At 34.1% G+C, this 16,801-nt stretch overlaps 1 protein-coding gene across 8 annotated transcripts in view; it reads right to left on the bottom strand.

Annotated features, from left to right (window-relative positions):
* Window positions 1–2,540: 2,540 nt before the first annotated feature.
* The window catches only part of MIS18BP1 (MIS18 binding protein 1), a 60,827-nt gene continuing 46,566 nt past the window's right edge, over window positions 2,541–16,801 (bottom strand). For 5 of the 8 annotated variants that reach the window (XM_074287630.1, XM_074287634.1, XM_074287632.1 and 2 more), the window contains exons 11-17: window positions 12,673–13,564; window positions 11,907–12,076; window positions 10,624–10,784; window positions 8,069–8,211; window positions 7,066–7,153; window positions 5,065–5,119; window positions 2,541–3,684 (exon numbers count right to left, since the gene is read on the bottom strand). In XM_074287630.1, the coding sequence (XP_074143731.1) occupies window positions 3,581–3,684; window positions 5,065–5,119; window positions 7,066–7,153; window positions 8,069–8,211; window positions 10,624–10,784; window positions 11,907–12,076; window positions 12,673–13,564 (1,613 nt within the window). In that variant the 3' untranslated portion in view covers window positions 2,541–3,580. Of the gene's footprint in view, window positions 3,685–5,064; window positions 5,120–7,065; window positions 7,154–8,068; window positions 8,212–10,623; window positions 10,785–11,906; window positions 12,077–12,672; window positions 13,565–16,801 lie in introns of those variants that run through there. The other 3 variants (XR_012486061.1, XM_074287635.1, XM_074287636.1) reach the window with 3 other exon arrangements.

The following is a 16,801-nucleotide window of genomic DNA, read 5'->3' as shown; positions in this document are numbered from 1 at the left end:
CATCTTAACACCCATTACTTCTAGTTCTATTTCTGGAAGCCAAGCCAAGGACATGTCTGATTGTTCTTTCCCATGACAACCCTCCAAACGTGTGAAGGTGGTGATCACGGTCTTCATGGTCTCTTCTCTAGGCTAATCATTTCCACTTCTTTCAACTGCTCTTCATGACATATCTTCCAATTCTCTTACTTTCCAGGTCACCTTCTGGTCATGACATACCTTATTCATAACTTTCCTAAAATGATGCTCAGCACTGCACACAGTGCTCCACATGTATCTTGAGTAGGAAAAAGAAATGGTCATTATTAAGCACCTATTATATTATGTCAAACACTGTGCTAAACACCTTTACATCTCATTTGCTCCTCACAACTTTGGAAAGCGTTATCTCCATTTTAGTTGAAGAAACAAAAGCAAATATTAAATGACTTACCCACAAAGTCACATTAGCTGAAGCTGGATTTGAATCCAGGTCTAACCACCATACCACTGACCTGGACAAAGTACAACAGGCCTGCTGTTACCTTATTACGATTACTTTCTCTTTCAACATAGTCTATGACAGCATTTTATTTTTTTGGCTGCCAAAACATCCTACTGTTGATGCAAATTGACTGCAGTTCAGATACTGTACTTGTGAACAATTTTTTTTTTTTTAAACACAAATATGTTAATTTATTTGACTTGGCCGGTTGACATATTTTTGGATCACATCATCCAAAGTTAGCTACTCTTTCCAGCGTTGTCATTAGCAAATCTGGTAAACATTCCTATTCCTTCAACAGCAAAAGTCCAAGGGTAGAGGGATTCCCAGGGCCTTGCATTAAAGACCACAGTTCATGTGGACACGACTCATTAAAAATGATTCTTCTGAGCCCAATACATTCATTCCAAGGTTCATGTAACTATTTTCATATGGTCCATATCTCTTCATTTCATTAACAGCCATAGCATAACAGAAGATCAAAACAAGCTTAAGGAATGGAGCTGTGATTACACTGGTGTAGGGAAGCCTCTGGTGAGGAAATTCACCAATGCAATCATCCACCTCTGCAGAGGTATAACTGCCTACACCACTGAAAGGTTGGCTTCCTCACGGTCACATAGCCAATACATTTCTCTAGAGGGACTTGGATACAGATGTTCCCGGCTTTGTGGCCATGTCTCTCTCTGCCATGCACTCTGCATACTATGCAAATGCCAAAATTATTCACCAAAGATTTTGTTAAGATAGTTCACATTTTTTAACCAGAGGAAAAGGATTAATGAAATAATAGATAATTTTATTAAAATATTTGTAGATCATGCAAATAAGGGGAAATTCAGATTTGTTAAGGAACTGGCGGGGGGAGGGAGAGTAAACAATATGCTACATATTCTTATACATGAGAACTTTAGGTCATTGGTTGGAAAACAAAGTATTTTAAAATTTGGTATAATTTTGAGCCACTTGTATTCATTTAAGAGGCTTTAGTTATCCCAAGGATCTCCAAACATATTTTCCTGTTTAATTTGGTCTTGGAGCAGGGTTTTAGAACATACATTTGGGAGCAATAGTATACCGTGAGTTGCAACTTGTAATTTTATTGACTAATCTTCACTGTGATATCAATGTGTCTGTATTGGGTTGGTCTAGCTACATGGCCTGGTAACAGTGCATTCCTTTAATGTCTGGAAACCTCTGCTAGCTTGCTATAAAAGCTCATTAGGCTAGGTAAATTCTATGCAAGGATTGATCTTTGAAGGGATGGTGACTAAATTACTACAAAATCAGTTTTAGAAATTTTGTTGTTAATTGGACAAAATCATAATTCCAATTGCCCCCCTCCCCCCCAAAAAACAAACGTTATTAAATGTAAAGAATTTGGTCAATTTCTTCTTTCAAATTATTCCTTCAGATCATAACGTAACATTAATTCGGCATCAAAAATATTTTACAAATCCTGGTCAATTTTGGGAGACAGCATGGCATATTGAAAACAGACCTGGATTAACAAAGGCAAGACCTGGGTTCCAAACCTTCCACTAATTTGGTTGTGTGGTCTTAAACTTCCAAGTGTCTTATGAAGTCTGATCAATTATCTGGAAGCTCCCTTTAATGTTTTCTCTGGAAGCTCCCTTTAATGGTTTCTATAAAATTTGCATGCCACATAGTCCTTTTGTTTTTGCTTCATGTTATGTCCAAATTTCATTCAGTGTCTTAATTTGTAGATAATTCCATCATCCTATTTTAAGGAATGATAATATTACAGAATAGTTATCACATGTCTATTTTACCCTTTCTCTTCTGGAGCTTCTATAAATCCTACAACCTTGCTACTTATTAAAGCCTTTTCTTGAAGATGATGGAGAAGAGGAACTCTTGAGGGGAAAAGTTTTTTGTTTTTTCTACTAAAATCAAGGGAGATTTTTCCATTGGTTTGAAACTGCTAAGAAAGGGAACTCTTGGAACATTACACACTTCCCACTTCAAATCTAAACTTATCGAGCCTGCTTCCATCCGATATCAGGCCAGGTCAAAATAACACCAACAAATACAAAAACCTTAGAGCTTTATTTGTAGAACACTAAGTTGGTTGTGCACTTGAGGTGGTTGAATATGGGTTGTAACTTCAAGTGATGATCTCTATGCCAGTTTCTAAAACGACAAAATAAATGGAAAAATTCTTGTTTAAAAAAAGCTAGTCTGAAATTATTAGTAGAAGGAAAAACACTGAAATCTGAAATGAGTTCATGTAGAACACTATAGCCCAGACTTAAACCTGGAACATAATAGATAATATTCTAATTAAATATAAATTAGGTTAAAACCTTGGGAGTTATTATTTTTTATGATCTTATCTAGTTATCTATTGTTGGGACACACTCAAATATAAAAGTGTTAAAAGTACAAGAAAAGCTAGTATCTTTGAGTCCAAGCATCAAACTAGTAACTATAGTAAATTTATTTTGGATTGTATGGAATCCTCATATTCTGTATAAAATTGGAAAAATTAAATGAACTGAAGGCAAAAGAAAATTATACCCCAGAAAGACAAAAGCAAGTAGAACTTCCAATGTTAGTAGAAACTAGACCCAACATTCTGTGAAACTTATACATACACACATGGACATGTATGCTATTACAAGGTTTCTATGAAATTAACCAAAAAAAAAGTCACTACCGCATTTGGTCAGAATTTCTCAGGGCCTATGGATACAGATTTTTCCTAATATATATTTGAAACATTCATAGAGTAAACAAAAAAGAGTTGTCAACTATATATACATATAAGCACATATATATATTTATATATATAAAACATCAGATAAAAACAATCACTTATAAAAAGTATTTACAAAGAAAAAAGCTTCTTTACATTTTTTAGTAAGATTTTCATGTCTTCTGAATATTTGCAAAGAAAGTAGAAAAAAATGCTTAATTTGTACACTAAACAGAAAAAAGTAAAAAATTAACATTTATATAAAACAATCTCACAGAGAAAATATTGGCATTTCAAATGAATACAAATGCACTGTACTTTATATACAAGTGTGTGTTATGGTGTTAAATAAACTCTGGAATTTGTGTGTTCTGACTTTACTCCCCAGGGTCAGAGTTAGAGAAATAATCATCTTGTTCTTCTTCATCAAAATTCAGTTTTGTAGTATGACTGAAGAGTTTTCCAATATCAGGTTTAATTTCTGTAATCAGAAATTTTAAGAAAAAAGGATGAATACATTTTATAAATGAAAAGTAATTTAAATAAATATGGCAATAAAAGATTTTTAAGAAATAGAATGATAAAATCTGTCAAACTGAGAGCATCAAATTATGGTTAATCCAAATAAAGGTTTGTACTACAGAGCTGTGCTATATACAGTAAAAATATATAGATCACAGATTCAAAGGCTCTCAGGATTAGAAGAATCTCATTTAGCTCATTCCATTGCTGAACAAAAACCCCTCTACTACATATCTATTAAAAGGCCATCCAACCTTTACCCAAAAGACTTCCTGTGTCTTGATTAAGCCCATTCCACTTTTAAAGAAATCTAGATTTGATCCCAAAGTTCTATCCTGTCAAGATCTTTTTGGAACCTAATGCTGGTCAGTCAAAATGTTAACTAACCATCTTAGCTTTGTGTTAGTTGCAAATTTAATAAGAAAGCTTTCTATACCTTCAATTGAAACGTTAATTAGTACAGGGATAAATTTCAATCCTTGAGAGGATTTTCACTTGTGGCCATTCAAACAACTCCCAATCCACCTAAGAGTATTTTACCACTTAGTCCACATTTCTCTCATCACCTTTTCTATAAGAATAACAGTATAAAAGACTGTCAGATGTTTTGCAGAAATATAGGTAAAACTACAAGATTTCCTCAGTAGCCCAGAGATTAGTAATAACTATCAAAAAAACAAAAAAACCCAAAAAACCCACAAAAAACCAACCAAACAAAAAAAACCAAACCCAGTAAGGTTAAGTGAAGCAAGCTCTTGGTGATCATCACTTCCTAGACATACACAATGCAGTCTATAATTTTGTCAGGAATCCAAGCCAAACTTATTGAGTTGGATAAGTCAATTTCTCAGTCTGTAGCCTCTATTTCCTTCTTTTTGAAAACTACGATTTTTGTTCTTTTCAAAGAACATTTGTTTCTCCATAAACTTTCAAAAGTTCACTTAACAAGTTCAAGAGTCACATTTTCAAGTTTTTTCAATATCTTGAGATGTAATTCACCTGGGCTTGAAGACTTCCAGTCATTAAGGATAGGCTAGATAATTCTCTTACTATGTCCCTACTTATTTTAAATATTAATTCCTATTTATTTTTCTTCTGTCCTTTTCATTCTAAAGATAATTTTCCTTGGCAAAGAAAACAGAAGCAAAGTAAAAGTTAAGTGGCTTTCATCCATTATCATTATTCATTCCACTAGCCATAAACTTTTTTTTGTCCTCATTTTCTCCCAATATTTGTGAAAAACCAAAAATCATAATAGTATTTTTAACTTTCCTTATCAGCTTGAACTTATTCTAATTTAGTACTTATTTCATACAACACTATATGAAATATTACTAACCTTTGTTACACTGAGTTCTTCTTCTAGATGTTGGAGTTGTAAAATCAGATCCAACCTAAAAAGAATCACAAAACCTTCATTGGAAAGGACTCCAGAAAGGACTCTAGATGGAAAGGCCATCTAACCCAAATTTTACCCAAATAAGAATGTATTCTTAACACATACTCAACCAAGTTTTTTGCACAAAGACCATTAATGAATGGTTTACTATCTTCTGAGGCAGCCTATTTTATTTTTTATTTAATTTTTAATAGTTTCCTCTGTTAGCAATTGGTTTTTAATCTGATTATTAAATTAGTATATTCTGCTAAATTTACTGTGATAAACAAATATAAATATAAGGTTAATTATACTGGCATTCATAAACTTATAGTAGTTTTCTGAATATATAAACTGTTTAAATCCATTAAATTAACTGAAGCTTTAGAAGAGTTAATTCAGCTTCAATTTAGTGTATTGGAATCATTAACTTTATTCAATAGGAACTTATGAAGAAATTATTATTATTATTATTTTAATTTTATTAATTTTATAATTATACATTTATTTGACAGTATATATGCATGAGTATTTTTTATAACATTATCCCTTGTATTCATTTTTCCAGATTTTCCCCTCCCTCCCTCTATTCCCTCTTCTCCCCTAGATGACAGGCAATCTCATACATTTTACATGTGTTACAGTATAACCTAGATACAATATATGTGTGTAAATACCATTTTCTTGTTGCACGTTAAGTATTAGATTCCGAAGGTATAAGTAACCTGGGTAGATAGACAGTAGTGCTAACAATTTACGTTCACTTCCCAGTGTTCCTTCTCTGGGTGTAGTTGTTTCTGTCCATCATTGATCAGCTGGAAGTGAGTTGGATCTTCTTTATGTTGAAGATATCCACTTCCATCAGAATACATTGAAGTTATTATTTTAATGATGGTTTGAATAAAAAAAGTAATCTTAAATCAAGGGCCAATATGTCAAAGTAAAAAGCTGCTGGTAAATAAGCTCTTCCAATTTTGAGGTTTATCAAAATCTTTGTCAACACCAAACGGTATTTGCAAAAGATGGAAAACAAAATCGAAGGCATCAAGATTTATTAGACTTTCAATAATTAATTGTAAGGCATTTTAGGTAAAACAAAGTCTAAAAGTGGTCAGTGTAGTTCTGGAATCACAATTATTTTAGAGTCTGAAAAGCATTTTGAGATCAATGAGGCCAACCCTTTCATTTTATATGAGAAAGCAAAAGGCCAGAAAGTAATTTGCAAAGTTGGTGGCAGATTGCAGGTCACAATGTGAGTTAATGGTATAAAGCCAGAACTAAGACCCAGGCTTACCTAACTTCTATTTTAGTGTTTTCCCTACCACGTATCACAATGATTTTCAGCTTAAATGAACAGAATTCATGTTCTCTTTTTCTTATAAAAAAACCAAAATATTTCATTTTTCACAGGAAAAAAGTAAAAAAGATTTTTTTAGAAAAATATGAGTTTTATTTGCTTCTTAAGGTATTGATTATGGGCTTCTTCTTCTTCTTTTTTTTTTTTTTACATACTAAAGAAGCTCAACTAATCTCGAATTGATTTCAAAACCACCTATGCCATAAGTGTGACTCATAGTTACAAGAAAGCTAGGCTCCTACTGTCTTATCTACCCAGGTTACTTATACCTTCGGAATCTAATATTTAACATGCAACAAGAAAATGGTATTTACACACATAATATTGTATCTGGGTTATATTGTAACATATGTAAAATGTATGGGATTGCCTGTCATTGGGGGGAGGGAGTGAAGGGAGGGGGGGGATAATTTGGAAAAATGAATACAAGGGATAGATAATATTATAAAAAAAAAAATTACTCATGCATATATACTGTGGGAAAAAAAATTCTAAATTAAAAAAAAAAAAAAAAAAAAAGAAAGCTAGGCTCTCTGAATCCCATAGCACATAACATAATGAATGAATAAAATTAGAAGATTAATAATAATAATACTAAATGTTACCAGTTTCTTCTTGACATTGGCCCACACAATACCTCCATGAGTTTTATTATCCTTTTGCATCTGGAACACATATTTATCACAATCTTTCCTACCAAAAAAAAAAAAAAAAAAAGGCATTTCAAAATGAATAAAGATAACTCATGAGGTTTTATTAGATACAAAGCAGTTATTAAATCCACATGAATTTTAAATGTTTTCAGCTACAGAGTCAACTTTTCTCCCAATTTTTATAAAAGCAAAGTATTTTTTATCCCATAAACCAAATATTTAACTCAGATTCTTAAAAGCACCTATTTTCACATAGACTTGCAAAAGCAACTTTTAGGAAATGACAACATCTTTTGAACTCTCAAATTTAATCAATCAATAAGCCTTTATCAAGTGTCTGTCTGTCTGTCTCTCTCTCTCTCTCTCTCTCTCTCTCTCTCTCTCTCTCTCTCTCTCTGTAACATATTTGATGAGGCAAATACTATACCAGGTGGTAGAGTCTATAATAGCTTACAAACTCAATGAATTGCCATGGTTACAAAAAAATTATTAATAAAAACATAACATCTAGAACAAGGACTGCAAAAGTGCCATTGTGCTTTGCACTGGTCAGTCAATATCTAGAATATTGAGTTCAATTTTGGATATGGTTTCATAAGGTACATTGAAAAACAAGAATCTTTTAAGGAAGACAACAACTCTGATGACTACAGGTCTTAACATTTTAAAACATTTACTTTCCACCATGATGAGAAAACACAATTAAATAACATAAGTACCCAGGAAAGGAAAATTGATCAAAGAAACATCAATATTACAACAAAAAGAATACTCTGATAATTAGGTCAAATGTGGGAGAAAAAATCTTATTTGACCTTTGTCTTATCAATTGACCTATGTTCTCTATATAATTTACTTAAATTGTTTATGGAATACAAAAGTCTTATTCTATTATTTTTCTTTGATAGTTTTTAAAGACATGTTATTCCCAAATATGGGAAAAAACAGATATTACCTGTTTACAGATTCCAGCATGCCAGGACTGACATGTTGACACTGGGGGGTTTTTGCCAAGGGATAAATAACTGAAGATGGAGTTGTTGGATCTTTGTCCATATGTGGGAAATCATCATCCTGACTGACTTCGAAATTTGGTAACTAGAAAAGAAAATGATAATGGCTCACTCATATATCCCTTTCTTATTATTTCAGTATATTTATAAGAAACTAATGATAAGTACATGACTAGAAAATATTGTGGCATGGTCATATAGTGAAAACAAAGAGAGAGTGGAAGGATGGTCTCAAACAACTTTAGAAGATCTGAGGCCTCTGATCAAACACTGCTCACCTCTAGAGAGGGAGGCAAGGGACTAATATGCTGAAGTTATAAAGTTGAGGACGAGCCTTCTAGGTGTGTGGGGCAGTAGCCAGAGACAATACCCAGAGATGAGAGATGGAATCTTTTACTCATAACAGCCAGGAGGCCAGTATCAGTGGATTGAAGAGTACATGGCAGGATATAAGGTATAAGAAGTTTGGAAAAATAGGAGGGCCTAGATCATGAAGGACTCTGAATGCCAAATAGAGCATTTCTGTATTTGATCTAGGGAGCCACTGAAGTTTATTGACTGCAGAGGGGTAAGGGGATGGATGACATGATCTGATCTGCACTTTAGGTTTCCCCTTTGGTGGCTGACTAGGGTAGACTTGAGGCAAACAGACTAACTAGCATTAAAGCATGACTCCTGTGTCATGAGCTTGAAGGACTAGGAGTAAAATGTTGCTCTCAACAGTAATAGAGAAGTTGGGGAAAGTGAGAGGAAGAGAGGAGGAAAGATCATGAGTTGTTTTGGACATGTTCAGTTTTAAGATGTCTCCTGAACATCCAGTTCCAGATGTCTTAAAAACAATTGGAGATGAAAGACTGGAGATAGCTGAGAGACTCAGAGCAGCACAAGTAGATTTGAGAATCATCAGCATAAAGATGGTAATTAAGTCTATGGGAGCTGATACAATCTCCAAGGAATATAGTACAAAGGGAGAAGAGAAGCGGGTCCAAGACAGAATCCTGGGATGAAGGATGCCTATGATTAGAGGGCATGATATGCATGACAAAAGCAATTAAGATGAAGAAGGAATAGGCAAGAGGAGAATCAGGAAGAGAGAGTTGTGTCCTAAAAACCTAGAGAAGAGAGTACTGAGGAGGAGTGATCAACAGTGCTAAAAGCTGCAGAGAGGTCAAGGAAAATGAGGATTGAAAAAAGGCCATTGGATTTGGCAATTAAGAGATTGTAATTCTGGTGGAATAGTAAGATTGGAAGAGAGAAGAGATTAAGTGAAGGGCAGACGAGATATAGCACAAATAGTTATGGGGGAATTAAAAGAGATGAGATAGAAAACTGTTCTGTAAAACTAACCAACTCCTGAAATGAATCTGAAAGTATATATACTGGCCCACAATCAAGTGTCTTATCTCTAGCATGTAATTCCAGTGTGTATAAATATATATGCTCCCTGAAACACTGTGTTTTCTAGTAAAAGGGATATATTACATTCTGGTTAAAAAGTGCTCAAGGAAAATTGCCATTGAGAAAAATTATTATTAAGCAATAAATTATTTAGGTTAACTTTTCCAACCTGCAATTTGTTCAGAAAAATGCATAAATTTCTCTTGAGTTAGATACATGTAAAGTTGAGGATTCTTGCTTTAGGAATTTGTTTGGGGTTAAAAGGAGTCATCTTTAGGTCAAAATGTAGTAGGAGAAAAGGAGTTCTCCTTTTCTCTTCATGCCTGAAAATTTCCTTTTCCTTCCTCTTCCTCTCCCCCCCTCCCACAGAGGAAATCATCAAGCTCAAAGTCAGTTTTTATTTCATTATCTTCTGTCTTTAGAATTATTTCCTCTTGAGAAGTCAAAGCATATGTCAGGAAAAGCCCAAGATGGGGGGGGGGGGAGAGAAGAGAGAGAGAGAGAGAGAGAGAAAGAGAAGAGAGAGAGAGAGGGGAGAGAAGAGAGAGAAAGAGAAGAGAGAGAGAGAAAGAGAGAGGGGAGAGGGGAGAGAGGAGAGAGAGAGGGGAGAGAGGAGAGAGAGGGGAGAGAGAGAGGAGAGGGAGGGGAGAAAGAAAAGAGAGAGGGGAGAGAGAGAGAGCGCACTCTCACACGTGCATATAGAGATTTATAATGCATAGATGGTAGTAACATTAGTACTTGTCTTTACCTCCAATTTCCAAATACATGCATTCTAACAAGCCATGGTAGACTTGGTCTTCAGTAATCTGTTTTAACTATGTCTGTTGCTTATCTGTGGTTGGCAGTGGTTGGCAAACTGCAGGTCAAATCTGAATAACTTTTTATTCAGCTTGAGAGTTAAGAATGAGTTTTTACATTTAAAAGCTAAGTTTTGTTGGATTTAAATGTATAAAAACTACTTTTAGCTAGCTGGTCCTGCAAGAGCTATTTGTCAACCTCTGCCCTTGTCTAAATAGTCCCAAATTATTAATTACGTATACAAAAATCAAAGTTTAAATTAGTCATTTAGAACGCCATCTTTCCTGTTTAAAATAATTACCTGTATTCTTTGATTATGCAAAGGTGATCCACTGAACATATCATCATGATCATCCTTAGGCAGTTGTTCTAGGAAATCTCTCATTTGCTGTTTTCTTTTTAAAGTTCCCACTCTAGCAGTTATCCTTACAGGCTGGTTTGTATCAGTATCAACTCCTGGGCCTTAGATTCATGCAAAAATTTTGGTAAGAATGTGATCACTTATATTATTTAGTCTATAAAGTTAGTAACTTTAATAAAATCTAAAATTTGCATACAGAGTAAATTCAATTTCTGATGACTTGCTGCTTCCTTAAATAAATTTATTCTGTCTATAATTGGTATTCTACTAATTTTATGGGCCTGCAATTGGGGAGTTAAAAGGCAGAAAAGCAGGACTGTGTAGGACTTCAGTAAAGGAGTAGATATCAGCAAGAATGATGTAAAGTTCTTTATAAACTATAAAACACTAGGTAATTACCATTGATTGTTATTATCATCACAGAAAGGGAACAAAGCTCAATAGGGTTCAGATGTATTAAGTTGACAACTAATTATCCCCAGAAAACCACTAAGTAGCTGGCTAAACTACTGATTTCACTGTAGTATAAAACATTAAATTATGGTAAAGCCATGAAGTAAAGTTTGATTATCATCATACCCAATCAGTAAAAAAAAATAGAGTGCCTACTCTGGGTGCTAAAGGCAAGGAGTACAAAAAGAGGACAGTTCCTGATACCTTAAGGAACTGACAATCTAGTCTATTTTTATACATAATGTATCTCTTTAGACATGCAAGTAATTCTTAACTTCTTGAAAGCATTCCTAGGGAGGGATGATTTTTTTTTTATCAGGGGGGAAACTATGGCTAAACTCTAGTGATCCCAGAATGCCTATAGCCACATTAAACAATAAGCCAGACCTTCAGATGATTTGTGAACCACCATCTTCCTGGATTAGTTTATACAACTGGGGACTGATGCTAATAAGCAGAGTCCTATAGAGAAAACACAAAACTAAGCTAGGCTTTAAAAAGCAACATGCATATATTAGCTGCTCTCAAAAGTCCCTACCAGTTACCAAAAGTGAAAGATTTCCAGAAAATGCTTTAGCTTTAATTGGGAATAAAAAAAAACAAAAACAAACAAAAAAAACAAAAACAAGAGTTAAGTATCAAAACAAGAAAAATATGCATTTAGACACTTATATTTTCCAACAATGCAAATTCATAGCTAGATAAAGATTACCCTATGTGATCTGCCCTTTTGAACCCATGTAAATTCTACTGTTACACTGTAAGGTTACCATTTGAAACTTTGGGGCTAGGTATTTTCTTCATGGCACGTTTCTGAGAACCTCTTCCTTGTTGCTCTTCCAAAAGTTTCTTCTGGGATTCCTCTGCAGTCCGAGGACCCATAGCTGTGGCTACATTCAACCAGAAACCATGTTTTTGTTTTGGCACAGATGACAATGCCCTATGGAAGTACAAAACCATATAAAAGTTTTTAAATCATTAAGTTTAGTTAAAGTAGCTAAAATTCAAATAAGTGAAGATGAATGAGAATTATCAAAACTTCAAGAATTGTGTCAGTTTTCTAAATCCTATTTACCTATTTCTAAATTAAATAAATAGCTGGCTCTCTCCCTGCCTCAAGAAAACTATTACAACCTCTTAACAACATTCCACTTAATTCTTTTTGTTTTCCTTAGCAATAAAAGAAAATTAAATAGTCATGATTCCTTACAATAATCCATAGAAATATTTATTATACTTTCTTTTCTATTGAATATTTTAAGATTTTCCTAACAGATCCAATTATTAACCAACTCATTAAGCACCTTTTGTAGTCCTAAAGTTTATCTTTTTCTGCCTAGAACAAACCCAGTATCCTAAATAAATATATCTATTACTCTTGAAAAGTTAGCTCCAGATTTCAATGTACTATAGATGAATCTCACTATGATGCTTTCTTTCACTCTATTGTTTTTTAATTTAAAGTACCAACATTTTAGGGAAAAGATTCAACAAAAATTTAGAGAAATAAAAAAAGTATGAAATCAAACTACTTACCCTTGAAATTTCTGTAACTCCTTCTCAGTGCTGTTATCCTCTTTAATTAAATCTGGAAAACATTCCAAAGGCTGCTTCTTTGTTTTTCTAGATCCCATTACCTCTGCTGATGAAAGCTTTCTTCTGTTACCAATCTTCTGAATAGTTTTGTTGGAAGATTTCTTCATCTTGGAATGAACATCTTTATCACTCTCTTCACTTTCATGTTCTATTATCACTGGGCTTTTCCTACTATCTTTCCTTTTGCATTTTGACTGGTCAACTATAGTTTCCTTGGTATCTTTCTGCCTTGTTTTCATTCCAACTTGAGCCTTCTTTTTGGATTCCTCTTCTGTTTCACTTTCTTGACTAGAGATCTCTGTCCCCTTGGCTTGAATTTTGTGAGATGAACTACTTCCAGGAGGATCAATTCTCTTTAATCTTAATGATCTTTTTATCTTTCTCTCAAAGTCAGAAGTAGAACTTTGCTCCTTTGGAGGTGTTGGCACTTTGATTTTTTGGTTAATGGTGACTGAAGCATATATTCCAGTATCTTCCTCATTCTCACTTTTGTATGTTAAGCCACTTCCAAATGTTTTTTCTAAAGACCTTAACAATCTGTTGTTTTTATTTTTCTTCAAGTCAGATTTATTGCCATCATTTTTTACTTTATGCTTTGGCAAAGCAAGCTCTGAGATTCTTTTTATGGTGGTGACGGACAAATTATGCTCTCTACATTTTTGCTCCAATATTTTTCTAGAATTCATAGGTGTTAACATGACAGTAAGTTTCTTTTCTCTATTATTCATACATTCCATTTTTTCTGTATCTGAAAGAAACTCTTCCCTTGAAGACTGTGTATCACTGGACTCAATCAGCTCTTGAGTGATGTCTTTAACTACATTCTTTCTTACTTTAAAAAAAAAAGTAATCATTTACATACATTATGCATATAAATTTAAAAAATGAAAGTTTTAATGTACTTTATAGCTAACAAATAAAATACATTAATCTTAAGAAGAAAAAGTATACTGCCCACCATTTGAAAGTAATATTATTCAAAACAACATGTGATATTGAACTCTTACCATAACACTTGGAGTTATACCCAAAAAAAGAAAATATTTTCTCTCTAATAAAATTAGACATATAATATATCTTAAATTTACATTGATCTGTACTAATGAAATGAATAAAAAAAGCACTTATTTAGCATGCTTACTATGTACAAAGCATAATGCTAATCACTGCTAAAAAAAAATTATAACAAAGAACTCATATGCTAGTAGAGAGAGACAAAACATGAAATTTCAGTTGCAAAGCAGATGGTAAGCTCTTTAGGGTATACAGCAAGGCAAATAGTAATTCATCTCCTTTAGTGTTATTTTTCAATAATAAAATACTATCAGTTTCTGATGATGAACCATGTGGATTATTACTAAATAGGTCAAAATAAATTCAATCTAGTTCTAAATTTTGTAATTAAAATTATACAATATTTTATAAGAAATTCAGGTTTCCTAAAACATATCTAATAGCCTGATATAGACTAAGAATATGTTAAAAAGAAGTTGAAGGGAATTTGCCTTAATTAACTTGTAATAGATATTGTTAAAGACAATTGTGAAGAGAGTAAGAACCCAATATTTTTATTATGAATTTGTTTAGCAAAACAAACTGAATAGTTTTGCCTTTGCCTCGCCACAGCTATTATTTCCAATATAACTCAGTATCACTTCCTTTATCAAAATTTTCCCTGATATAATTTAAAACCTTTTGTTCATCTTAGTGTTTCATGGCCAGGCTGGCTCCTAGCTTTCCGCCCTGTCTGCTTTTCTTCAGACTCCTGTGTAAGATCATCCTTCACATCATGTTCAGTAACTGTGGGTATACCCCAAGTCTATGTTAGGTTCTTTTTTTTTTTTCCTAAACTGTCTTACTTGGCAACCTCATCAGTCCCCTTATATCCAAAGATGACTCTCAGATCTATATATCCAGCCCAAGTTTCTCTGCAGAATTCCAGTCCCCCATCCTCAACTGTTTATTGGGCATTTAGAACTGGATCCCTATAAACATTTCAAATTTAATATATCCAAAACAGAACTCATTATGTTTTCATTCAAATTCTCCCCCTCTTCTGAATTTCTAAATTGCAATGAAGGGCCACATTTGTCTTTCCAGTACCCAGGATTGAAATTCTGATGTCAGTCTTGAAAACCCTCACTCTCACACTCACCTGATCTATCCAATTCATTGCTAAATCTTGTTTCTATCTCTACATCTCTCATGTATGCCCTTTCTCTTCACTCCCTTTGTTTAGGCTTTTATTACTTCTTGCCAGAAATGCTGCAATATTTAGTCTCCTCCTTTTTGGTATTCCCCAATCCAATGCATCTTCCACAAAATTATCAGTGACTTTCCTAGTGGACATGACTTCAACACTGATTGCTCACCAACTGCAGCAGCTCCTAATTATATAACTTATCACCTGACCCTTTCCTACCTCTCTAGTCTTTGTACACATCACTTTCCCCATATTGGCCCCATTTGCTACTATCTCACACAGTAAACTCCATCTCATTTTTATTCCGCTTATTCCTCATAGCTGGCATGCACTCCCCATTCACCTTTGAATTCCTGGACTCCACAATTAGTTCCATGACCCAGCTTAAGCACTCCCTTCTACAGGAAATGTTTCTTGATTGTTCCAGCTGACTGTCTTGCCTCCTAAAACTACCTTGTATATGTTTTGTATATGCACATATAACTATGGATGCTTCACACTAGAATATAAATTCCTAGAGGAAAGAGAAAATTCCCAGAGCCACGAGATGGAATGTCTTGTTTGTGCTACAAACACTGAGAAAGCTGGCACCACCGAATCACAGATAGGAAGTAGGGGGCAAGAAGTCTGGCCAGGTAGGAAGGATCCTGAGGGCTCAACAGAGCATTCTGTATTCCATCTTGGAGGCTAAAGGAAGCCACTGAAGTCTCTCAAGTAGGAGAATGAGATGATCGCACCTGAGCTTTTAGCATGGAGCTTTGAGGGAGATGAAGCCACCAAAAGAATACTGTAGTAGTCCAGATGTGGAGTGATAAGAGACTGCACCAGAGCGGTGGCAGTGTCAGGAGAGAAGGGGATGCATCTGGGAAATTGAAAAGGTGATGACCACAGCTGGAATGAGGAGGAATGAGAAATAATGAAGCCTTGAACACTCCTCAGCAGTAGTCCAAGGAAGTGGGAGGATGATTTTGCCCTCTACAATAACAGGTAAGTGTGGGGAGAAGGTTTACAGGGGAAGATTTCTTTTCTCCCTCTCCTCCCCCTCCCCCTAGAAAAAGAATATTTTTATAATAATATGAATAGTCAAGCAAAATAGATGCTTCATCACAGTTCTTCTGGAATTGTGTTAAGGACTATGCCACTTTTATATTTACTATTACCTGCCCTGGTTTTCCATATTCTGGAGATAACTTTTTAAAAATCTAAGTTAGTTAACAGTTCCCTATACTTACATAGTGATCTTTAGACAACTCTCTTCTTTTTCTGCTCATCAGAAATAGTTTCTTTGATAGTGTTGAGGGGGGCGGGGGGAAACAAACAGCAAATTGAAAGTAACATGTTGAATTTCTTATGTCTTTATTTAAAAAGCAAGCTGTACATAGTAGATATTTGTGGCCTTTTTCTCTCTTCCATTTAGTATATAAAAATTTTGTTATTTAGGTGTTCATTAAATTAAAAATAAAATATTGCTTCTTTCTGGGCTAACTCCCCCTATGAAAACTTAAGTCTATATGGGATCCTCGAATCATCATCTCTCTAAATCTTTTGAAATCTGCTTTCTCAAATCAAGGATGTATACCCAGTTTTGCTTTCCTCTTTTATTAATTACAAAAAGGAATGATCATTTCCCCCCACAATTCCTACCACTTATATGTCAATAAAATAAGTTTCTTCCTTTTTGGTAAGAATTAGATAAAGACTGTCAGTTGTCTTTCCTATAACTCCAATTTTGGATAGATGAAATTATTAAGGAAAGTTAAGAAATTACTAGGAACTTCCAAATTCTCTTCTAAACTATGCTCAAAAGGCCACAAAACTTTGATCCAATAGTGATTGTCTCGACTGGGTCTGTATCCCAAAGAGATC

This window comes from Sminthopsis crassicaudata, chromosome 2 (assembly GCF_048593235.1).
Source record: "Sminthopsis crassicaudata isolate SCR6 chromosome 2, ASM4859323v1, whole genome shotgun sequence".
NCBI lineage: Eukaryota > Metazoa > Chordata > Mammalia > Dasyuromorphia > Dasyuridae > Sminthopsis > Sminthopsis crassicaudata.
This window is presented reverse-complemented; position numbering and strand designations above follow the sequence as displayed.